At 39.5% G+C, this 24,716-nt stretch overlaps 1 protein-coding gene and 1 long non-coding RNA gene across 4 annotated transcripts in view; one reads left to right on the top strand and one right to left on the bottom strand.

Annotated features, from left to right (window-relative positions):
* Window positions 1–105: 105 nt before the first annotated feature.
* On the top strand, window positions 106–4,608 carry LOC115041272 (uncharacterized). Its single transcript, XR_003840596.1, has 3 exons — window positions 106–142; window positions 427–513; window positions 2,840–4,608. It is a non-coding gene; the product is annotated as an uncharacterized LOC115041272 (long non-coding RNA).
* Window positions 4,609–11,848: 7,240 nt separating this feature from the next.
* epha6 (eph receptor A6) overlaps window positions 11,849–24,716 on the bottom strand; it is a 45,023-nt gene continuing 32,155 nt past the window's right edge. The window contains exons 9-20 of one of the 3 annotated variants that reach the window (XM_029497539.1): window positions 22,808–22,932; window positions 22,304–22,466; window positions 20,951–21,056; window positions 18,452–18,522; window positions 16,345–16,470; window positions 15,296–15,481; window positions 15,118–15,179; window positions 14,799–15,014; window positions 14,554–14,754; window positions 14,238–14,431; window positions 12,931–13,080; window positions 11,849–12,568 (exon numbers count right to left, since the gene is read on the bottom strand). In XM_029497539.1, the coding sequence (XP_029353399.1) occupies window positions 12,454–12,568; window positions 12,931–13,080; window positions 14,238–14,431; window positions 14,554–14,754; window positions 14,799–15,014; window positions 15,118–15,179; window positions 15,296–15,481; window positions 16,345–16,470; window positions 18,452–18,522; window positions 20,951–21,056; window positions 22,304–22,466; window positions 22,808–22,932 (1,715 nt within the window). In that variant the 3' untranslated portion in view covers window positions 11,849–12,453. The remainder of the gene's footprint in view (window positions 12,569–12,930; window positions 13,081–14,237; window positions 14,432–14,553; window positions 14,755–14,798; window positions 15,015–15,117; window positions 15,180–15,295; window positions 15,482–16,344; window positions 16,471–18,451; window positions 18,523–20,950; window positions 21,057–22,303; window positions 22,467–22,807; window positions 22,933–24,716) is intronic. The other 2 variants (XM_029497540.1, XM_029497541.1) reach the window with 2 other exon arrangements.

Here is a 24,716-nt window from a genome sequence, read left to right as displayed (position 1 = left end):
GTCAAACATGGCGGCCTCCCGAGTGCAGGACGCACGCCAACGGCACATGGAGTCACGGGTCGTACGTATACGCCGACGCCATATTAGTAGTGGCGTTGTGTAACTCTTAACTGTACACACTGCTTCGCCGGCTACTCCTCAGGTAGGACCTGCTTCCACTGAGGTTTACTGTCCTGTTGGCATGAATACTCGCCGTCAGGCTGCCTCCGAAAAGCGCCTTGCGTAAAACCATATGGACTGTTTTCAGAAGTTAATGAGAAATTAGTTGAACCAAGGCGCCTTGAAATAAATACTCCGGTTGTTAGTTTTCAGCAGGCCTTTCTCAGAGATAGTGAGCTGAGGAGCTTCTGCTACACATCCAGGGAAGTCATCAGGACGTCTGCATTTACTGACTGAATTGAATAACTATGTTTTCATTTTACCAAGGTGGACGAGTTGTGTGACTGGAAACCTGAACTCAACATCATGACTGTGAACATGTAAAACGGAAGAGAAGAAGATCCGGCTTAATATGTAAGTGTTTATCATGTTAAAATGAATATGAAGTGCCTTGATGTAACCTTGTCATGAGTTGTCGCTATATAAATAAATTTGATTTAGATTTATATGTTTGTGTTCACGTCCTGCTTTATTTTGAAAGTCTTGTAATGTTTCCGTTTCCCTCCTATTGATTGCGTTCCCTGCCCTCATGTGGTTCACCTGGCTTGTCTAATCACTATGTATCTAAGTCTTGTTTTCTTTCTAGCCTTGGTCGGTTGTTGTTGTTGCCGTTGTCATCTCTTTTGCCTTGTTCCATGTCCACAGCCTCTTTTCAGCTTCTGTTTTTTTTTTTTTTTTGGTTTTTATATTAAAGATAGATATAATTATCTTTAGGGCATGTAGGGCAGGTCGCAAGGTTGTTAAGTTTAGTGAGTTAGTCACTTTTTTTTTTTCTATATAATTTAGTACTGATTAGTACTAATTTTATGATTAGTACTGATTTAAAAAAAAAAAATATATATATATATATGTGTGTGTGTGTGTGTGTGTGTATATAAAATTATTTTTTTATTAATTTTTTTTTATTCAGTTTTTATTTTTTAACTCCAAGCACTGTTGTGGTGTTGTACACATAAGCAGCAACATCTTTATGTAAAGAAAAAGAGTTGGGGGATAGCGATACTCTGATTTTTACATACCAATAGTCATGTTTCTAAGTTACTGCGATGTTCATAGTGGAACTTGTATTGTTCTTTTTCAGGTATCACTCTTCTTAACAAAAAAAACATGTGGGGACCTCCAACATCACCATCCTCCCGCGTCGTTGACTGGATGTTAAACAGTGGTTGAGCTCTCGCAGCAGCCAATCAGGGTCCGAGGCACCAGAAGGTCCCAGTGGATTGGTATTTGGTCCCAGAGAGTCTGAGATCAGCTGCAGGTGTCTTGTGTTACTTGTGTAAATGTAACAAATCCACAAGGTAAAATGCATTCTGCTAAAATCCAAAGTTTATGAATTCACGTAAAGATCACAAATTCTTGACTTGAAGAGTTTGAGTCATTGTGGCTGTTCTTGAAACCTTTCATCAATGACAACACTCACTCATCAATATTATTTGTGCCTTGACCAGAGTCCAGACTATTTTATTTACAGAAGCCTAACATTCCCACCATGGGTGAGGAGTAGGGTGTTGAGTTCTGGCTAGCGGGCTAGGTGGGGTTGTTTGTTGGGTGAAGGAGGGTGCTGGGGTCTGGAAGTTGTAGAGAGACAGGTGGGGTAGTCTGAGGGGGAGGGTAAATCTTCAGCAGAACTTGGAGGCATCTGAAGACGTGTTGAAAGTGGGGCGGCGGGGTGGAGCTTCAGATGTTAATCTGAGGTACTCCTGCAGGTTGCAGAGCAGGAAGGCTCAGTCTGTTCAGTTAGTGGGGTCAAGCCCTCTGGGGCAGTGGTCTGGGAGGATGAGGTCTCTGTGGTGGTCGATCTTGAGGCTTCACGAGGAGGGCTCCATAGCTGCTGTCTGGCTTGAGTTGACAGGGAGCTCATTCCAGAGAGGCCGGAGCTTATGCTTCAGATGGCTGCCAAACACACAAGCAAAGACACACTGATCAGTCAACTGTGACTTTCTAACACTTTAATTTCTACTGCCATAGTAAAAAAAAAAGAAAAAAAAACTATTCTCAGTAGTTTCTTATTCAGTTTACAGCAGAAAATAAAGGCTGGCATTCATCACGGTTTTCATCACTTAAGTAGAAATACTATTGTACCTTCAGCTGTAGTTGTGGCATTTCTCCTCACTCGCTTTCTTTTTTTGCCCTACAAAATCACAAACACATTTGACATTCTGCGTGACATCACCTTTGTGCAGTGACTGTGTAGCATTATCTAATATAAAGATATAAACATGTTTGCATCATCTACATACATAATTGTCACTGCAGGACCAGTTTGGAAACATCTGGGCATGGAGCTGCTGCTCCCTCGCTGCCTGCTCATAATATTTGGCCTGCTCCTCCGTTGGAAGGGATTTCCACTGCAGACAAACAGCAGCATATTTTCAAAGCACACTGCAATGCATACCGTTGGAAACATTAACAGTTACGGGCCCCACAGTCCTAAAACACTGGAAATCCTGGTTCAGGAAATCAATCAATGGTCTGTAACTGTAATCAATCAATCTCTCCATCAAAATACCTTCTGTCCAAGCAGAGTGTTTATTACTGCACTGTTGTTGGTGTTCAGTTCTGCAGCAGCAACGTTCCTTTGCTCCTTCTTATAGAGCATGAAGGCGTTGAGTGGCTTCTTCACATATTCCTGTTCATTGTCCTGTTGTTGCTCACGTTTTTTCTTACTGTGGTAAAACAGATTATCACCAATGAGCCAAACTGGAATGAAATACAGAGTTCGGATGTGACATGCTCCTGTGAACCAGTCAGGATGACTTACTGTGATGTGGTGGAAACAGAAGGAACAGAGGAGGCGATGGGTTGGACGGCTGTGAATGCGTACACCACCTCACCATTCCTGCATGAATAACATCAGACATATAAATTAGATCACAGAAAAAAAAGTAATTCAAAATACAGACTGAGGCCTCCAGGTGTGTGCGTGTTACTTACAATACACTGACGGGAACCAGGTTTTCCTGCATGCTGTTTGGAGGGCTTAAAACAGGCACGTTGTAATACTGGAACCACAAATAACGTACACAACAAGTGATTAGACAAGCTGCTCCATCTTCATCATCTGTGTCACCTGGCACACACAGTAAATAACCATAATACCCCAGAAGTGGATGAAGGGGGGTTGCAGGAGGATTATCTATACAGGCAATAAATATCATCTTACAAACCTGTAATGTGTGCATCACATTGGTTGATGCACACATCATACATTGGAAAATGCTTTAATTCTTTCATGAAGCCCATGTTTCGAAACTTTATTTGTACATATATAAACATTTCCTTCAGGAACATTTAGACTTATACAACAGCCATAATGAATGTCACGCAAATAAACACAAACACAAGACAAGCATGACTGTGATTAGTGTCCACCAGTAAGGGAAGTTGTTTACAAGTGTTTTATCCAAATACAGGGAGGCAAGCCATGTCTTCTCACCTCTCCTCACTCCATGCTGAAGTCAGTTCTTTATTGAATGGTGAATGTGTGGGAGGAGGAGGGGAGGGGCTGGTGATCTTGTAATACCACCTTTAATGACTCCAAAATGATTTAAATGTGCACCTTGAACAGACTTAGGTTTAATAAATACAGTATATAGTCTTTATTCATCTCATTGAACCTGGTTTCTGATCACTTTTTAATGGAGTGTCAGCATCACAGTGAGACCTGTTTAAATTCTAGTCATATGGCTAAAAGAAGATTTGCTTGTATCAAAGTTTTGAAATCCATTAGTGATACCAAGTGGATGCTCCTGAAGCTGCTGTCCACCAGGTCAGTGAGGTTTCTTCAGAGTGTGTAAAACCTGGGCCTTACCTGTGGAGGAGGAGCGAGGGCATCTACTGTTCCCAGGATCTGGGGTCCAGGCCACTGGTAGGGCAGGTACTGTGAAGAGGGGAGCAGAGGTTAATTATCTATATACGTAATATATTACATATCATAAATGTACATTTGTGAACTCAGGACTTTTATTGTAAACCAACAATACAGCAGTGGATGTATGAGTCAGTCTAATAAAGACTGAAGTTTGTTTAGTAATGTTCTTATATTACCTTTGCCCTGATTTACATATTTAAATAATAAATCAAATTTCCTGTGTTAAAACTAAAAATCTGTTTTGACTCAGAGGTTGATAAAATTCTCACGACTCTACTGATCAGCTATGTTTAGTGTCTTACCTGTGCCTCATCACAGAATACAGGAGCAGATACTGATGGCTGCTCAAAGCTTTGTGGAGCTGTTTCTGTGGTCATGTCTCCACAGCTGGTGTCACCCAAGAGGTCACTGATAAAGTCCTCAAGGTCAGGGGGAAGAGGATCAAAGATGGACCCTGATGGCTGCTCAAAGCTTTGTGGAGCTGTTTCTGTGGTAATGGCTCCACAGCTGGTGTCACCCAAGAGGTCACTGATGAAGTCCTCAAGGTCAGGGGGAAGAGGAGCAAAGATGGGAGAAGGAGGAGAGACACCAGGGGGAGCAGGAGAAGGGGCAGGAGTAGGAGAGGAAGCAGGGGGAGGGGAGGGGGTAGGAGTGGAAGTAGGAATAAGAGGGGAGGGAGGAGGAGATGGAGGCAGAAGTGGAGAGATTAGTTCATCTACCATGTCCGGTAAAGTTTGAAAGAGCTCACACCATTTTATTCCTCTGCTGGGATGATCCAGATGTCCTCTGATGTCCATCTTTGCTGAGCTTTGGACACAAAGAGAAAGCTGTTTGAGAGACATTCACGGTGAAAAACTGTACGTTTCTTTGCTACATTCACCGAACAGTTTGTATTTTTTTTTTTTCAAAATTATTTTGTATGTAGCTCATTTAGGAAAGATAAAACTATTCAACAATATATAATTATTCTTTTCACCTCAGCAAACATGTTGATAAATATTAATGTAATCATGTCATCGGCCTAACTTTCAGCCAATAAAACAATAAACTGTGTTTCTTCACTTAGTCAACATATCTGGTGAAGTTAATAACTAATATCTCACAGAAGAGTTTGGGGTATATCTAAGTTATGATTTTGAAAAACACAAAGAACAAGCATTTTTAAGAAATATTTTTTAAAGCTCAGCTTTTAAAAAATCTATTTCAGTTCATACTTGTTGCATTCACTGATGCTTTGGTCAGTTCACCTGGTCTTGTTGACGTTTCCAGTTGAGGTCTGTGAGGATATTTGTGTCTCTCTCTGTGATGACTGCAGGTGAAGTGAGCTCAAACTTTGATCTCTCATTGTGTGAAACATTCTATAGAACTGTGATGCAACAAAGCTCATTTAAGTGTTCCATGACATGAGCAGAACCACACAGAATCATGATAACAATGATGACGACTGCTGCTAGTCAAGTACCCCTGATTTTAATATACCCCACATACCACTAAGGTCATTTACTCAGTTTTGAAATACTTTTATTCACGGGTCAAAGAATCAGTCAGTTTGCTTTTGTTTTTTCACTGAAGTTAATTAATACAACAATGTAAAGCGATCTTACCAATACTTCCCAACAACACTTGTGGTGTGAAGTTTAAATAGCTGAAAGGTTTATACGACTTGTAATTTCTTGCTTCAAATTTGAAATTTAAACGTGCTTTCGTGGCTACATAGTTCAACAAATTATCCCCAAAATTATTCTACTAACAAGGGCTGGGCGATTAATAAATTTTATCTGTTATTTAGAATTTGTAGTTTAGGACGACTTGTTTTTAATGAGAATTATGCATCTTGGACAGCTACGTACAGCAATTCACCTTAAACAAAAATGGCACCCAACTCAATCAAAAGACGCTAAATAAGAACTTGGGCACTTTAATCCTGATGGGAAATTTGTTCAAATCACACAAGTAAAAATCAAAACTAAATAAAAGTAAACTTGTTTTGAATTACTTCTTTGTAATTTGCAGTGTGCTTCAAAGAAAAAAGTTTTGATTAAAATCATATTTAGAGCTTGGTGCGAAAAAATCTGACATTTTATTCTTAAAACATATCACCCAGCCTTAATATTAATATTCTCCTAGCAAGATGGAGTCTTAACTTGTTTCTCTGAACCGGGAGACCAGAACTAATTCAACACAAAGACACAAATCCCAACTACATAATCCACCCTGACACTGCAGTGGGAATATACTGCATGTGTCTCATTGCACTTACTGTATAGCTTGCTTTGTCTTCACCTGAGTCCCAAGTCCCCCAAAGCAGTCATTTGTTTAGCAGTTTGTTTCTGAGCCCGTGCACTCTTGTTGAGCATTGGTCCTGCTGTTGCATGATGTTCATGAAGACCTCCTGAAGGAGCTCAAAGAAGTACTTTGCCAGCCTTCTGATGTCATGTAGGATGATCATCTCTTCTACTACCACAGCCACGTAAAGGATTCCAATTAAAGGCATTTTGCAGAAGATAACCTGCCCTTATTGGGGGTATCTCCATGGGCCTGAAGAGATATAAAAACATATGTATAACAGGGAACCTCAATGAGTTTGAAACATCATTCCCATTCTAATGAAGACAAAACACAGCAAGGCACGGAGTCTATCCATGAACCCTGAGTTGGAGACTTTTGGTTCCACAACTGCTGATTAGAGCCAGTTCAGTCACCCTATTTTGTTCACACCAAGTTATGATCTTCCATGATCAAAGAAGAAACCACCATCTATGGAGCTCAGGGGTCTCATTTATAAATCAGTGCGTGGGGTTCATACTAAAAGTGTACCTACGCCAAAAACCAGGAAATAGTGTTGTTCGAAAGAAAAAAAAAACAACAAAAAAAAAAACGGATTTTTTTTCCCCCTTCTAAATTCTGACAAAACTGAAGTTATTGTAATTGGCCCTAAGAACCTTAGAGAAACCCTATCTAAGCATCTAATCACTCTGGATGGCATTTCTTTGGTTTCCAGCTCCACTGTAAGAAAACTTGGAGTAACTTTTCACCAGGACAGGTCCTTTGTCCCTCACATAAAACAAGTCAGTAGGGCAGCTTTCTTCCACCTGAGAAACATTAGCAAAATCAGAAACATCCTCTCTCAAGAGAATGCAGAAAAGCTAGTCAATGGATTCGTTACTTCTAGGCTGGACTACTGTAACTCATTATTATCTGGATGTCCAAAGAAATCTCTGAAAGGCCTTCAGTTGATTATATGAGCAGGAACTTAAAGAAGAGATCACATCTCTCCTGTGTTAGCTGCTCTTCATTGGCTGCCGCTAAAATACAGAGTATTGTATAAAAAGTAAAAAGAGTATAAAAAGTTAAAGTCCATCTACTCTTTAGCTATGCTGCTATAGGCCTAGTCTGCTGGGAAAAGACTGACCCCCGCATGCGCTAACAATAACCACGCTTCTCCTAAATCCCTGTTTCTCCCAGTTTTAAGCATGTGTTCTGTATTGACTAACCATGTTTCCTAAAGTCTCAGTCTCTCCCTGTCCTCATCCTGCAGGTGATGAATCATCGCTACTCTATGCTTCTGCAACACCTGCTGCTCCCACATCTTTATGTGCCCCCCCCCCCACGGAGTTTGATCTACACCTGCTCTATTCACCAAACTTTTCACGGAAGCACGGAGGCAAGACAGAACACAGCCCGCTTCCGGTTTTTGTGCGACACTTCCGGTCCAGCAATCTTCACCAGTGTGTAGCTATTAGCTAACTTGTGTCTACCGCAGCTACAGAGAGATATTTGTGCGGTTGTTGTTTTTTGTTAAGTAATGGCTTCAAGGAAGACTGGGGTCTCTTGTGCGGTTAGGGCCAATAATAATAACTGGTATAAACGCAAAGTTTACCTAGAGGGGGATTGTTTTGAACATCGGCCGCGAGCTAAATGTGGATGTAAGGCGCGATATGATCTGCACTCTCCGCCGAAAGGCGATAAATCCCTTTGCCTTCATGAGGATGCTGAGTAAAAATGTCATGTCCACTTGTTTGTTTTTTTTTATCTAGTTACAGACCATTGTGCTATCATTTTTACATATTATATACATGCATATATAATGTGTATGTTTACATTAACAAAACAATTACAATTTATGAGAAAGAGGGTGTTTCTTGAATGAGCTCGCTTTTTTCTGAACAGTTCGTGTTTGCCACCTGTATTTTTCATTAATTCTTCTGTTTTTTCAGGAACTGAATGGTACCAAAAGATTTTCAGACTATAAAATTACACATACAACTTGATGTTAAATAAAATGTCTTCTCATTCTCAAGTTGAATTTTTATTTCATGCCTGACTGCGGGAATAGCCGGCCGGTGTGTTAACCGAGTCGGTTCCCCCCAGGTTCCTGTTCCCCTTTACGCTCATTTACTGTTGATTCGTGCGTAGTTGCTATGTTACCGTACGTACTTAAAGAAGAAACGCAAAGAGAAACACAGGTGGGTGTACGGAAAGCGAAATGGGGCAAACCATTCAATCTTTGTGTAAATGGATGCCAGCTAGCCTAGCTGTGCGAGAGTAGCTTTACTGCCGGATCACTTACACTAAGTAGTCGATTCGAAATGCCCTGCTAGCTTACTGGTTAGTGTGCTCGACTGACGAATTAGTAACATTTTTGACGTATAACATTACAAATGCTTACCGTTCATTTGGAAATGCGCGGAGTGCCTGCGAATGGCATATTTCTGCTCCTCGGAAATACCCACTGGATAGCGTCCATATATATATATATATTATAATTTACGAGCTCGTTGAACATAAGTTTGTCCATTTTACTAGCATGAACATACATTCACGTGACAAACACGCATCCCGCCCACCCACATTTATCAACTTCGCGCCCTTGGAAAACTGGTTTGGGAATTAATTTCCGCCAGGGGTCTGCAGCCTTTAGCACAAAAAGTGCCGTTTGAGCCCATTCCCACCAAATTAAATCCCACAAAATCTATTTGACCACTACGCTGAAGCTATTGCATATAGTTTATTTAAACCTATGTTTTATGAGAGTGTGTTACCTTTATGAAATAAGTATGAACAGAAAATTACTTTTTTATTTTCCATTTATTAACACCAACACATAATGTAGGCCTGTTTGATTCATTGTAAATGAAACTTTTAAAAAGTTCATTGTGGAAAAAAATCTGCTCGCACGGGTATTTGGATCCAAAGATCGACGGGACTCCAAATGTTTCCTTTTTCCACGTTTACATAAGTGTCATCTATGGCGTTCCATGTGTTGAAGTTTATCCGGTTTTTCCGCTCCATTTGTGCTTCTGAGCAAGCCATTAGCTATTAAAGCCACATTTATTTTAAAGTCACATGCATGTGAATCTCCAAAGAAATAACTGTAAAACGAAAAAAAAAAACTAAATAAATAATATAGCCAGCGGCAGAATGTCACTCGTGGGCTACCATAGTACCAGATGAGCCACAGTAACGCCTACTTCCGCATTTTTAATCAATTAATTCCATTATTTAAGTTGCCCGATGCAGCGTGCAGGGCCCCCCGACTCCTTGTGCGACGGGTCCATGCTGCTGGTCTCTTGGTAGGATGGTGGCCTTTCCACTGTTAATGTAACACTACAATCGCAGTGTCTTACACTCTGTTATTTTGTTTTAGGTCCTGGCTCTCTGGCATCTCCATGTGACTCTCCCGTAGGAGTATTGCGCAATAATCGGAGGTAACCGGCAATTTCGTTTTGTATGTAATTTATTAATTTGGCAGTATGTCGATTTCTTTATTTTGCCTTTTCTCATGTGTGTGTTGCCTTGTGGAGGCTCGGACCACAATAAGATAAAATAAATTAATTGGTCATTAATTGTTCACTTTTTTTTTTTTTAAATCAGGGGGCTGAAAGAGCCGCAGGTTGCCGACCTCTGGGTTACGCACTAGGTTAGTTCCAGGTAAGTGCATAATTTATACAAAAGTCAATGAGCCATTCACTGAACACTTAAAATACTGAAAGCCTACCCATTATCTGTTATCTCTTGCACGACATGCCTGTAAAATAGGCTATAGGCCTACATAATTGTCATTGTGATGATCAGCAAGTTAAACTGTCATGTACCCAATATCAATTCAGCAACAAAGCATGGTATTTATTTACTCATTAAAAATTATAAACAAATCAACAGGCGTGTACTCGGAGCTAAGAAATCACAAATATGCAATTAATTCTGGGTTGGACCTGTGGAAAGTGTCAGTTAACATGGCTTTTCGAGGGGGAACAGGAATTCCAATGGGGAACCAAATCGGTTGACACACCGACCGATGTAGTAAGGACCCCAGCAGAGTGGAGGTCAGCTTTGCTTTGACTGGGCAGCTATGAACTGGTACTGTCAGTCGGTAAGCGTCTGAGGATGTGGTACCAGTCTCCCATCTGTTTTTTGTTTTGTTTTGTTTTTTTTTTTTATTTCTTTAGTGTACCCACGACAATGATGAACATTAGCTTGCACGGTAAGGGGAAGCGTCTGACCGGAGGAGATGCAGAAAAACACGGAAGTCCGCCACTATTTACTTCTGTGTTTGGAAAATTTGGTGGATAGTGCCTCACCATGAATGCCATACTATATAAAGACTAACTTTTGTCTCAATAATTTGAACATAAATAGAAATAAATTGTTGGTTGTGGAACAATTAATCAAAATAAATCAAATGTAAGCACAATTGCTTTTTATTTAGAAGTTCTCTCGCTTTCTAAAGACATATAGCAGCTACAGGATAGCACAGTCATTGTGGCGTCTGTATCCACGATGTCTGTCTATTGCTCACGTCCACTCAACTGCTCATCACTTATGCCTGTAATGGTTGTCAGGACTATCAGTAATAAGCTACACAAGCACATTTAGATTTTTAGAACATGATAGAATATAATTTGTATTTTATCAAAATTTTCCAGATTCTTATCCCTTGAGACATAAGATAGAGGTGAGAAAAATACTTTCACAACTAATGCTACCACTGACTGTCTTTTATTTAGTTTTGTGTCATGCTTTGTGGTGTAACTGTTTTCAGCATGAACATAAGAAATGCCTTTGACCGTCCTGTTGCATGAATTCACTATACGAACGTTGATCTTTACACTCTGAGGGAAAGGTCAAACCATTTCAGCTTCAGCTCTCAGCAGTAGGATTTGATGTGCCTTTTTTTTTTTTTTTTAATATTACGGTGGAGAAACTTTTTCAACATCAGGATTGTAATGTTGCAGCAGCTCATGCTCTACATGATAGCAGTCAAGTATCGAGTATGTGGGGGGTTATACAGAAATTACCATGAAAATTAAATCATTTTAAATTCAATTGGAAAAAATTTCTTTAAAATAGTATGTATGAAGTTAATTTTGTCATGAATCCATCCTACTATTAATGCAGCCATCCGTTTATGCATCATCTCGGTAACTGTAGTTACAAGTTGACTTGGACAGAATATGTAAAGTTAAATATGACATTTAAATGTAAATATGTGCAAGTGTCGACAGAAAGAAGTTCAGTATCTTTCTTTTCTCTGCCTTGTGTTAATAACTGTCCACAAACACCTATTGACAAACTCACCTGACAATTCTTCATGTCCAGAAAAGCTGTCAGTCTCTTGAGGGACAATCAAGCGAACGCTGTTATTGTGCGTGCACATGTTTGAGAGGGAGCGTGGCGCCATGGATACATGTACCAATGTGTATGAGAGATGGATTAGATACTTTTGCCTGGGGTGTTTTAAGTATTAAAAGAGGGCTCTTTATTAAGGAACAAACATACTCAATAAAACATACAACTTTCACAAGACTTTTTGTACAAGACATACTGCATTATGAGGATAGAACATACATTTCTATAAAATCTTTTGACATTCAGCGGTCTTCAGCTCAAAAAAACATGATTGTATTTACTTTCCATCAAACTTTATTTCTGATGAGTTGATTCATAAATCAGCTGGAATGGTTGCTATTGATATCACTATATGTTACCATACCCTATATTCTGTCCACATCTTCTCTGGTCACGAGGTAACAGACTTGAGACATTCGAAGTCAATAGAAACCATTGGATTGTCACTTGGAAAGAGAAGAGGTATTGGTGAACACTTGAATAAACAATAAAGAAAAGAAGTCTTTAATTCAAGTGAATGCTATAAATTGCTGAGATAATACAGAGACCGCATTTGGCCAACGCTGACAGAGGTTGATTGTTGTGGATGCTGCGCTGATAATGATCCATTAGATGATGAGCGTGTGTTAACTAGACCACATGTGGTCTACTGACGGATCGTTCTCACTCGAGCAGCATGTGGAACCTGCTACACCTAACAGTCTGGTGTTTGTGCAATTAGTCAAATGACAAATGCAAGAGACTCGTTTCCACCTCAGTGTGCAGCACACACCACGTGTCTTTGTGCATCGGTCTCAGACTTGGAAGCCACTTTGTTGAATGTGGTGAAGCTGCAGCCGCAGAGACTGTATGCTGCTTATAATTCTCCTCTGGTGACCAATCAAACAGACACCGATACGCCTGATGTCGCTGAAGGGGAGAAGAAAGTTTCTGTAGTTTGAAATAAGTCATTTGACAAGTGCAGCACACCAACATGACAAATGAGCAATGCTGTGCCGACATCACTTCCACATTCAGAAAAGTTGATCATAAGAACAAAGTTAGCAAAGCAGGAGAACAAACTATAATTATAGTAATAGTTCTTGTAGTAATATAGCTCCCATGTCAGAGTGCAGAGGAAATAGGAATGAAATATTTACAGCTTTGTGATAACACAGCAATAAGCCAGGGAACATATCTAATATAGCTTTCTTCTAATTCCTTTTTAATTTTCTGTGTCCTTTTAGTGTGGCTTCTGATAATTTGGCTGTGCTTTTCATAATGTCACTCACTCTATACTCATGGTTGAAATGGAATCCAGTGTTGTGTATCCTGCTGCAAGGAAGTTGTTCTTGTACTGGCTCATTTTGATGGAGTCAAGCCAGTCGCCGATTGAGATAAAAAGAGGGTAGTCTGGCATGTCTTCTGGCGATTCAGGGTAACTAGGATGACAAATGCAAAGTTAAGCATAGCATATTTGACCAGCAAGTTAAGAAAATCTTATATCTCATTAGCACCTTCCCAGATTCTGCACATTTAATCCCATGATTTGTAAACCTTATATCCTCTGTATTACTATTTACCATTTCCAATACGTACCATAACCTCTGACCTACAAATAAGTCATTGGTTTAATTTCATGCAATTTCATGCAAATCAACTTGAAGAAATACGGTTTAGATAAGTAGTGGATCAGAGTGAATATGTAGGTGTAAGGTTGCTGAATAATCAGAAAAATGCAAAACGTAGGCACATTTTTGAAAGTCTACAAATTCACGATGTTCATATTTGTTTGGTATTCTAAGAATGGATATTAAAAAATGTACAATACGATTCTGCAGACAGCATTCGAACATTTAATGTTTCATGTGGTTATCTGAGTAAATACTTTTTCATACCCAAGTAAAATTGAAGGCAATAGCAGCTGGATAAGAATATAAGAATATAACCTCATAATTTCTTTTAAAAAGCAGTAGATCAGCGGTTTCCAAAAGGTAGTTCTCAAACTACCAGTGGCTAACTCTCTCATGGCCATGGTCAAAACCATAATCACTACAATGTCAGAGTATCAGTTACATTAGATATGTTGGCAACAATCTATAATCTATAAAGCTATAAGCGAAGCAGGAAATCAGAAATATGTTCCTGTGGATTATGTCAGTTAAACTGTTGGCTTCAACTTTAGCTCTGTTTTTATAGCCCATGTTTGTTTACATTTTGGAAATTTAAGTTTACAGCAATAGCTAATTTGGCATGTGCCTTGGGGCAACATTCAACTGACTACTTACTTTTTTCCCTGATTCCAAGCAGAGCCATGAATGTTAATTTTCAGGTTTGGCTGAATAATGACTGTCATTACATTACATTGATCTGAGTTAAGGACATTGGTCTGTTAAGTGATCTCACTCGTCTGATCTGTTTTGTGGCTCTTTTTGACACAATATGTAATGAAATGTATACGTCAGGCCTAGGTAGCACTCAGCCTCTTTTAATTGGTTAATGTGGCGCTCAGATTAAAAATGTTGGAGACTACTACAGTGGGTTGTGTTAAATTTAGTCAATCTAGTAGAATTCCTCAGTGTCTGTGTTCAGTGCTTACATCTGAACATCATTCACCAAAGTCAGCAGACTACTGGTATTGATTATGAGTTTGTCAAGGAAAGAGAGCACGTCATTGAAGCGTGGACGTTTGCTCGACTCCTTCTGCCAGCAGTGCAGCATCAACTGATGCAGCATCACAGGGCAGCCCATTGGTGCTGGCAGACGGTATCCTTCTTCGATGGATAAAATAACCTAAAACAAACATAATTAAGCGCAATGAAGTATCAAAAAAGGAACAGTTACTCATCTAGTTTTTTTTTATTTAGTCATTCTCATTAAAAGATAAAATGACACTAATGAGCTCAGCAGCTTACGTCTTGATTGGACATCTCCCAGTAGGGCCTTTCTCCATATGACATCACCTCCCACATGACAATAGCGTAGCTCCAGACATCACTAGCTGAGGAGAACTTTCCATACGCTATAGCCTCTGGTGCTGTCCAGCGTATTGGTATCTTTCCTCTCTGATTCAGAACAGTAACACAGAATAGGTTTGTTTGAGATTCAGAGTTTACCTTCATAACGCTCAGATTGTTCCACCCTGTGCTATGAAATCCACACTCACTGTGGCAGTGTAGGCGGCTGTGGTGTCATCATCAAGGACTCTGGACATTCCAAAATCAGAAACTTTACACACCAGATTTGCATCGACCAAAATGTTACGAGCAGCGAGGTCCCTGTGAACGTAACCCATATCTGAGAGATGGGTCATGCCTACTGCGATACCACGCAGCATGCCGACCAGCTGGAGTGCCGTGAACTGGCCGTCGCGTGTCTGGAGTGTTTGTGAAAGAGAGAGAGAGGACAAATGTGGCTCCAAGAACACAATATACCCCCTAAAGGCAAAAAATAAAAAGATGATGATGATTTAATCTCACCCGGAGGAACGAGTCAAGTGCTCCATTTTCCATGTACTCCACTACTATCATTACCGGTCTGCCTAAGGAAAAGGTAAAGGACATACTTTACCCAATATATACCTGTATATATCTATACCTAATAACCAACTGAGCAAAGAGACTTAAGTAAAGCGTTGTGGCATGAAAAGAACCTTACTCTTAGTGACTACTCCCTCCAGCCTGATGATGTTGGGGTTGTTGAACTGTCCCATGATTGAAGCTTCTCGTAAGAAGTCGCGCCTCTGTTGTTCCATGTAGCCGCCTTTAAGTGTCTTTATTGCCACAGCAATGCTCGTCCTGCCAGGTGTACGCAAACGACCACTGCAGACTTCTCCAAATTCACCTGCAAGAACACAAATCACAGATCTATGCATGTACTTTTGCAAACATGCACTGTTACACACTGTTGCGTAACTAAAATTTAATTGTAAATATGCAAATAGTTTTTGTTTTATAAATTAATCTTTATTTCAGAACTCATTCCTCCTTTGAAATATTTGATGATTCTTAGTTTTGCCAAAATGGTCTTTTTTTTTTTTTTTTTTATTTTAACTCCGCAAAAGCTGAAATAAACATTTTTGGGCAGTTCCAAAAACTTGAATTTCAAATAGTTTTTTGTATCAATGGTCCAGATATTCTTGAAATGAAGTGTTTTACAAAAAGGGGAAACAACGCTCTCAGGTGCGGATTTTGCAGCTCACACCCAGTGTCTGGTACTTGTCCTGGAAATTTGAAACCCAGTCATTACACACTGCCTCCACCAGATGGAGCTCTTGTCTCAAAAACCAAACATCATTACAGTCGCTCTCGACTCATGGGTTAAATGGCAGCTGTTAAATTGAATTAAACCACGACAAATTATTACTCTGTCAGAAGCAGTGTTTGTACCCCTCTAAGGTATAATCTAAAAAAAAAAAATAAATAAAAAAAAAAACCTTTAAATCAACTTACTAGTCAGCTATATCACTTTAGAGGTAACTTCACAGGGTTTAACAATTCCTATAAAATAAAATGAAATTGTTGGTCAATTTAAAATCATTTTTTATGTGGTTCTCAACTGTAAACTAGGACCTTTTCACAGAGCTGTGTACAAGATTAATTTAGATCACAAAACCCAGTTTAAACTAATGGCTTTAGCATATCAGTGTCCTTTGTCTAGTTATATATTACTGAAGATCAGAACTCAGTGGTTAGTATTGACTTCACCTGCACCAATCACCCTTTCGATGCGTATGTATGAGGGATCTATCTCTTTGGCAAATTCCTCCACAGCCTGAGTGGGGTCCTCATACGTGTCTGGGTCCACATAGGTCTTTATCCCAGAAAATGGGACTGCAACACAGAACAGCAAATTCAAGTGATTTAAACACATCATGGAATAAAAAGATTGGAGTACATTAAGGAAAGCATATTTTTAACACATGGGGCAGAGAGGGAAGCAGAGGCAGTGAGAGCGAGCATGAAGGAGGGGAAGGGGGGACTCGGTACAGGGATGGAGAAAGAACAAGAGAAGAAAAGATGCCATGGAAATATAGACAAAACATACAGAAAACACAGTGATTGCAACCTAGTAGCACTAAAATTAAAACTAAAAGCAGCAGATACTGAGCGGGAACATGGAGCAGTTGATTTAGCATGTGTAGGACGGGGATGGGAAGAGAGGACAGGAGGGACAAAAAGCAGAAGCAAAGTTAGAGACGTAAGGTTGTAATGTAGATGCGTGGAGGAGAGGGAGAGAGCCACAAAGAGAAGGAGGAAGGAGACAGAGGTGCTTAGTGCAACCCCCACCCAACAGCAGCAAAACTGAGAGAGAGAGTAATTAAACCTTATTTTTTTAACAGTAGGCTTTGTCATAAAGGAAGGTTATAAGCCTGATCTTGAAAGCTATGATAGAGTCCCCCCCCCACACCACCCCCTGAGATGATACAGGGAGTTGGTCCCATAGAAGAGGAGCCTGATAGCTGGAACATCTGCCTCCCAATCTGCCATTTACTTTTTTCACTGGTCGGTCAGTCACAGTGCTTATTTGAATTCGCTCACACTAAACATTTGTCACAATAAAAGACCAGTTGGATGGTCCTATAGCATTGCTGTGTACTCATGCATTTAGCTATGCCATGGAAGTTGATTCTTGATTCAGAGACCACATAGTAATTGGTACTGGTGTATTTGTTTCTGATTGATTTAACAAAAGAGAGAGAGAAAACCCAGAGCCCTGGGCATAAAGACACTGCAGGCAGGCAGACTACAGCGCTCTCTTTTCTGGCTGAGGCTGCTGCTACAGTGAGAGCTGTGTATCATGACTGGCAGAAATGATAAGTTGACGCAGCCTCTGGTACACCTCAAACAGATGATCTTGGGATTAAATGTATTTTATAGCTGCGTCAGCTCACATTGTGCTGGGTTGAAGGCTTCGTCTGAGATAGATCCCATTTCGGAGTATGCTTTCCTACCTTTGTCTCCAGGGTGTCTAAACCCAGCTCTACAATAGAACAAAACTTTTCTAACAGTTTGCTGAGCCTGTTGGCTTCCCCTGCCTGGGGTGATTGCTCACTTGCACATGAACACAAAGAACAAGCAGCGAAAAATTGTGAGAAGGCAAGGATTATAGCTCTTCAAATAACTTTCACAATATTGGATTAAAAGTCTCACAAATACATGGTCTGTATTGGCAAAACTGATAGAGCTCTTCAAGTAGTAACTGTAAAAATCACTCATTCATGGAGGGTGGTTGGATAGATGTGAATGTATTCATATATTGGATTGGTGATCCTTTCTGCATGTCACCCTATTTTATTTACACAAGTCAAACCCATAGATGGTAGATTTTGAGCCAGACTGGTGCCCCTGAAGGTCTCAGATTGAATCCTACAAAAATACTGTCTTGGTAACTGACACAATGGCCACTATGTTCCCCGTGAATCATACACCTTCCCTGTGGGCCAATCAATGACCCTGTTCTTATCTGGTAACTGCTATTCACAATTGCGTGAGGTGTGGTGCTGAAAATAACAGTTTTGTCAAAATCCAATATGGGTGTATGAGATCCTCTCATACAGAACTGAGAAATTCAATCTTTGTCAATTTTAGGGGGAAAAACAGCAAACAAAAGCAGAACCTAACAAAATGTTTGAAATCAAACTTTAAATAAATTCAAGTTTAATGACACAGAATGGAAGTAGGAAGAATATATTAAATAACCGGTGACTGATATTATGGGTGGTTTATTTGTTTCAAAACTAAAGCTTTTGGTTGTAAAATAAAGCCATTTTGCCACTTGTTTATTTATAGATGTTAAAACGATATACAGTACCATGTCCACTGTGGAAGCGAGTCCTCCTCTTCTCCTCTGACTTCATCCGGGCTTTAATATATCCTTGACACCTGCACAGATCACCAAGAGTAAGAATCACTCCCTTTTTGTACGTTGAATTTATTTGACGACGTGTGGAACTGCTCTCTGGTAGACAAATATTTCTCAGGTTTTATATTTGTATTCATGTAAGGTTTTTAGTGCAATACTAATTCCAAGAGGAGTAATAAGGATATCATTCATTCATCCATTCATTAATCAATAATGCTAAGATCATCAATATGGCATGACAGATTATGTAAATGTTGGAAAAGTCAGTGTTTATTATGAAAACCCCTCATCAGTCTTTTGCTTTGCAAAGACATCTCTACAGAAAAAAAGTAACAGCCATTTCCCTTCCTTTTTCATAAATTCTCCTTCAGAGCATTTTTAGTTCTTGCTCTTATGCCGTTCTTTTTATTTTCTCCCAATTTCCCACTTTTATCATATTCACAGTCCCCTAAATTAAGGGCTTTCAAGTCGCCATAGAAAAGAGAGCTGGGACAAAAGGAGCAAACATGAGTATTCAGCAACTAGAACAGTCTTCATCCTGCATGTAAAACCACATAGAGGATGGTTTCCATTAGAAAATCTCATCTGAAGATTAAATGTGTTAATACTTTGTAGCTTTTCACAAATGTATTGATACAAAATAGTCACTTGGATCAAAACCAAAGTCAAAGAGAAATAGAAAATGAGGCAATAATTGCCAAGTTGAAAGTTAAGTTGTAGCTTCTCTGCTGCTGGTGTTACTGTGCCCATTCAGAGGACTCATCCACATTTACTTAATGCACTTAGTTTTGAATAAAGGGACAGGAAGAGGTTTGACTCCTGGAGCACTCTCATGTAGCCTCACCACAGTAACATTTGACTAATAACATTGCCTGTAATGTTGCACATTCCTAATGTATTTAGGGCCAAAATTGGGATATGGACTTGCAGAACTGATAGACGGTGAAAAGCTCAGTGTGAATATCTGGATATATGTGGACATTTGTATGTTGTTGCATCTCATACAGTAGTCTCAGTGCAAACCGATACCAGTTTCTTTTTTGCTGTATGTTGTACAAGTAATATACATCAACCTTTCTCCAGGGTGGTGATATGACTTGATTGATTTACAAATTAAAATGACCTGATCTGTAGGACTTAAAGACAACTGTGGCCCTGAGGTGAACTGCAGTCAGCATTATTTTGCTGTGTTTTTGCAGCCACTCCTGAACATCAGCCAAAACTAAACTGCCAATATGGTAACAACAGAAAAAGGACTAATCCAAACTGAGCGTTTCCCTACAATGTAAATCCCCCCCCGGAACAATACTCAGAATATTTGGTCCGACTGCACAAGACTCAACATGATTGACTAGCATCATTTGTTTGGATGCAGTAACTGAAGTTTCACTTTAGGGTGAGCCCAGTTTTCCAGGAACAATTCATGTTTTTATTGTGAGTTAAAAGAGGGATTTATTTCTTTATTTCATTGTCGTCGTCATCTCCAGAGGAGACTGGTGAGGAGTTCATAACCAAGCAGTAAACTAACAGAGATACCCAAAATTCCCAAGCTCGAACTTGTTGAAAACATGTTGGAAGAACCGAGGTGGATACACAATGGATACAAACTGCTGTTGAATACAATAGAGACGGCAGAAATTGTGAGTGACCAGCTGGTTTTATGAGGTTCAGCCAACTGTAGTTTTTGTTGCTGTTGTTTTTTGTTTTTGTTTTTTTTACTTAGTAGAGCATAAGGTGGCAGTCAAGCTGTGAGAGGACGGGATTTTCTTTTTTTCAGTTTCATTCATAGATCCCTGTTTTGAAAGTCTAAACTTTTAATATTTCTCTTTCCATAGATTTGGACAGACTTGAGTCAGAGAAATGCAAGACTGGGACATGGGACATGTCTTTTAGTTTCTAATTACAATATGACTATGTATTTTGTTGGAAAGTTGGCAACATGATACCAACCACTATTAACCACAGTTTATTACAGTAGCCTACAAAATGTTTCTATTTCTAAACTCCAACATGACGTTTGTCAACTGTGATATCATCACACTGATTATCATTTCAGATAGAAACAAAACAAAACAATAATCCAGACAAGACATTTACAAATTCAGTACCATTGCTCATTGTTTATTTATTAATGCCCCTAATGATAAAATCATGTTAATCAGAGGCAGGCTGAAGACAACAGTCTGAACTAACCTGGATAGTCAATGGAATGGGGCAAACTGCCGGTACATGCATTACATGTTGAGTAATTAGGCAGAAAATTGGTTCAGCCATTTGGAAAATAAGAGTGTCTGCTTGGTTGAAAAGGGGAATCCATTAACAGACTTCTGGTTGTAGCATCACTCTGGAGATTATAAAGAGAAGCACTGAGGTGTTTATGTGAAAGACAGAAAAGGAGAGACTTGTGATAGTCCAGCCAACACCAGTGATGCATTGAGGGTGCCTTACCGTCCTGTAATGCGGAGGAAGAGGGTAAGGATGACCAACAGGGAACATCCTCCCACAGATGCTGTGACAACCACCAGAACTTGACCCTGATCAGCAATATCAGGATCTAATAAGAAGAAAGCAAAAACTAATTACTACTTTTTAAGATCAGTAAGCTCAGACCAGAGAACTGACATGCTACGTGGACGATACCAAGCTGTCGCAATTTAAAAAACCGAATTAACACTTTAAATGTGGTATATTCAGTCATCCTCTCGTTTTATTCATTGTGGTTTTCTTTCTTGCACAAATCTATGAACAGTGCAATTACATTTCCAATTCATACAAGTAAATGCTCTTCTTCTGTTCTGTATTCAGAAAACTTTGTTGTAATTCAGATAAGGCACACATCTTTCAGTTGTCACAAAAAAGCTGGCTGCACAGTCATTTTCACATAGATCTAAAATTTTAAATTAAATTTAAAAGAATTTTCTGAAGACTGTCCTTGCAACTCAGCTCAAAATTGACTTCACTGGTGTGTCTGCAAATATTAGTGTGTAATTATCGTAAGTGCTGTACTTTGATTTCCCCAGTAAACAAAGAAAGCGGTCAAAAATATTTGATGTGCCTCTGATTGAGCAGTTCTGTGACTGAGTCTCTGGATTTCTCGGGTATATATGATTCAGTTCATTTTCTCTCATTTATTCAGAAGTACAAGATCCCAATTATTTTAATGAGTCCTTTAGCATTAGATTCTCAGCATAGAATGGAGTTTTAACAGCCAAAAAATGTGAAACAGACTGAATAACTGCACCTTTTTTGACATGAGGCTATGTGAGAGTGTGGTAGTGTGTAAATGGATTAAACGAAGTCACTGGTATATGGGAATATGAGGATTTGGAATCTACATATTCATAATTAAAAGTGTCTGTTTTTTTTTTTTTTTTTCTTTGTTTGTTTTTTGTAGAAGGCTGTGCATTCCTGCATATTTCAGGATTAAAATCAGAGCATTGTGCATTCAGCCTGAACCAGAAGCTCACAGTACTTCTTAACATTTAAATAAAAGGCTCATACCTGAAGAAGTGGGGTTTCACATATCCTTGGCAATTAATGTTTATAACATTTCACCAGAGATTTTAATAGGGTTGTTCCTCAACACGAACCACTCCATATGTCTTTAAAACTCCCTTCTTATCCTTAGCATTGTTTGGAAGCTAAAGTCCATAACCTTTTGGATTTCAACACAGGTCTAACTGACTGACTGAAAATCTGGGCTGGTCCTCCCTGGAATGCAAAAAAAATTCAAGAATTCAAGCACAAAAAGAACCAAAAAAAAAAAAAAAATCCTTCATGCCCACTGCTGCACAGTCGTACCCTCAGCTGCAGTAGCAAACTCAAAGTTGGGGCTGTAAGCTGTATTGCCAGCTGCTGTGCGAGCACGCACGTGGAAGACATAGACAGTGGAGGGGGTGAGGCCTGTTACCACCACGCTGGGGCTTTTTGTCCGTGTTGATGAGTAGCTCAGCTGCTCTTGCTCCTACATAAGCAGAAATGGAAACAGATTGCCAGAGATGATAAACAGAAGGGCAGGGAAAAAAAACAGTTTTTGCATAAACCCGTTATCACAAAATTGTTAGAACAAAGCACATCATCTTTTATCCTATTAACTATCAGAGCAGATGCTGAACGAAACAGAGATAGTAATTCATTTTTGGATGCTGCACGCTTGCACATGAGTTTCTGTATGCTAACAATGAAAATTGTTCTATGTCTGCATAATCAAACGTGATGCATTTCCATCTGTGACTGTAGTACAAATCAGCCACAATGCAATTAAATTCTATGGTTCATAAACGGCACCTTGAAAACTGACCTTACCTTCTCATAGTATTTGACCTCATAGTCCACTATGTCCGAAGGAGGCTGTTTCACTTCTGACCAAGAGAGGGCGATGCTGTTTTGAGTGGCCCAATCTTTCCTGACTACACCCACCAAAGCAGGACCTGCTACACAGTATTAGAGTACAGGGACTTTAGATGAACTGTGAGAACAAACTTGTGAGGAGTGGGGTGTCAGCAATAGCAACATAATTACACATGTCTGTCACATCGTGGATAAGATCATGCAGTGATAATAAATATCCACAAGTTTATGATACATAACTTGGAATTAAATTTACAAAAACAATGTTGAGCTCATTTGACTGAGCTGCTGTACTAAAAGTTATCTTATTGAAATGTAAATATAACTCTTTTATACATGTTCCTTAACTGCACTGATTTTCATAACCACTTTACAGGTAATCTGAGTTTAGAGACATGACCTCAAAACACATGTTTTAATTCTAAAGCTATTTAAATTGAGCAAAGTATCACAGGAATAACTAAAGGGAGGACAAGCCAGCAAACAATTATTTTACTGGCCAGCTTAATCGGCAGCCTGAGAAAAAGATTTCTGTTAACTGAAGCACTAGACTCAGAGCAGCTGTTTATCATGTCTGCCATTACTGCCAGATTTGGGGGCATATTGTGTACAAGGTTGCTTAGGAGACATAAAATCACCTGGCAGAGATACAAATATTCATCATCAATTATTCATAAAACCTTCATTTGAAGAGGTTTGACAGTCTAATAGATCCAGCCCCTCTGTTGTTGAGTGTTGTTTGGGAGATCAGTGCTGGAATACCAATTCAGAGGCAGATTGATGTGTTAAACAGTCCTTATGCCCAGATAAGCAGATAACCTACTACACAGAGGAAAAAATGCAGTACCTCAGAAAGGTGATGTGCCACTTTATTAAGTCAGACGTACTAAAGTGCCAACGCAACCTTCACATCGTGTCAAGGAGCCAGGATTTTTCTCAGTAATTTGGTCCTGCTCTAAACACAAGACTTCACATTCTAACAGCAAAATCATTTAAACTTGTATTAAACCAAATGAAGATTGGTGGAGGGGGGGGGGTGCCGTATAGCAGAAGTAACAGTGTGGTGCTGACTCCTGCAAAAATGCACAGTGAAGCTTACCAATATGTAAATCCAAGTGGTTCAACTTTCACAGCGAGGTGCAAAAATTCAGACTCCCAACTCAAGTCTGCTGCATTTCTAAGCATGTCACACTCACACACATTTAGATGTGAATTTCTGGCCAACGTCTTCACGTGTATTTCGCAAAGTTAAGATTTGTTTTAAAGGGAAGTCGACACTGCTATTGAAACCTGCAGAGTCAGATTACACAGCCGTCAGTCATGTCCTTTCAGGTATCGTGCTCCTTTCTCTCTTGGTAGCAGGTGGTGTCTAAGCGCCTCATGAAGGTATGGAAATATCTCACCCCTCCACCCCTCCCAGTCAGTCTACCTACTGCAGTTATTTATGGCAAAATATATACAAAATGCTGAAAATATGCATGTATTGACAGAACTAAATGAGCCCAGTGTCAATTGTCATCGAGTTAAATCACCTTTCTAGTGCAGTGCTGCTTTCATTATTATAAAGCAGAGATTGTTTAAATCTCTATTTACAGGTGAAATATAGGAGGGCTTTTTACTGATTCATTTTCCGCAGGTTGACTGAGTTAAGTTCAATTTCACCTGTGATGCATGTGACGGTATAAATAAATGCGTCCAAGAAAAAGACACACGAAAACCTGAAGCGACGATTAATATCTCTGACGGAGAAACTCCAACGTACTTATGGTCGACAGTAATGTCTAAACGGAGCCCAAACTTGAAGACTTAGAGACATGTTTTGTGGCTTATACTCAAAATTATGCATGAATATGATCATGCATTT

The sequence above is a fragment of the Echeneis naucrates genome, chromosome 3 (assembly GCF_900963305.1).
Source record: "Echeneis naucrates chromosome 3, fEcheNa1.1, whole genome shotgun sequence".
NCBI classification, from domain to species: domain Eukaryota; kingdom Metazoa; phylum Chordata; class Actinopteri; order Carangiformes; family Echeneidae; genus Echeneis; species Echeneis naucrates.
The sequence above is the reverse complement of the archived record's forward strand: the minus strand, read 5'-3'. Positions and strand labels throughout refer to the sequence as shown.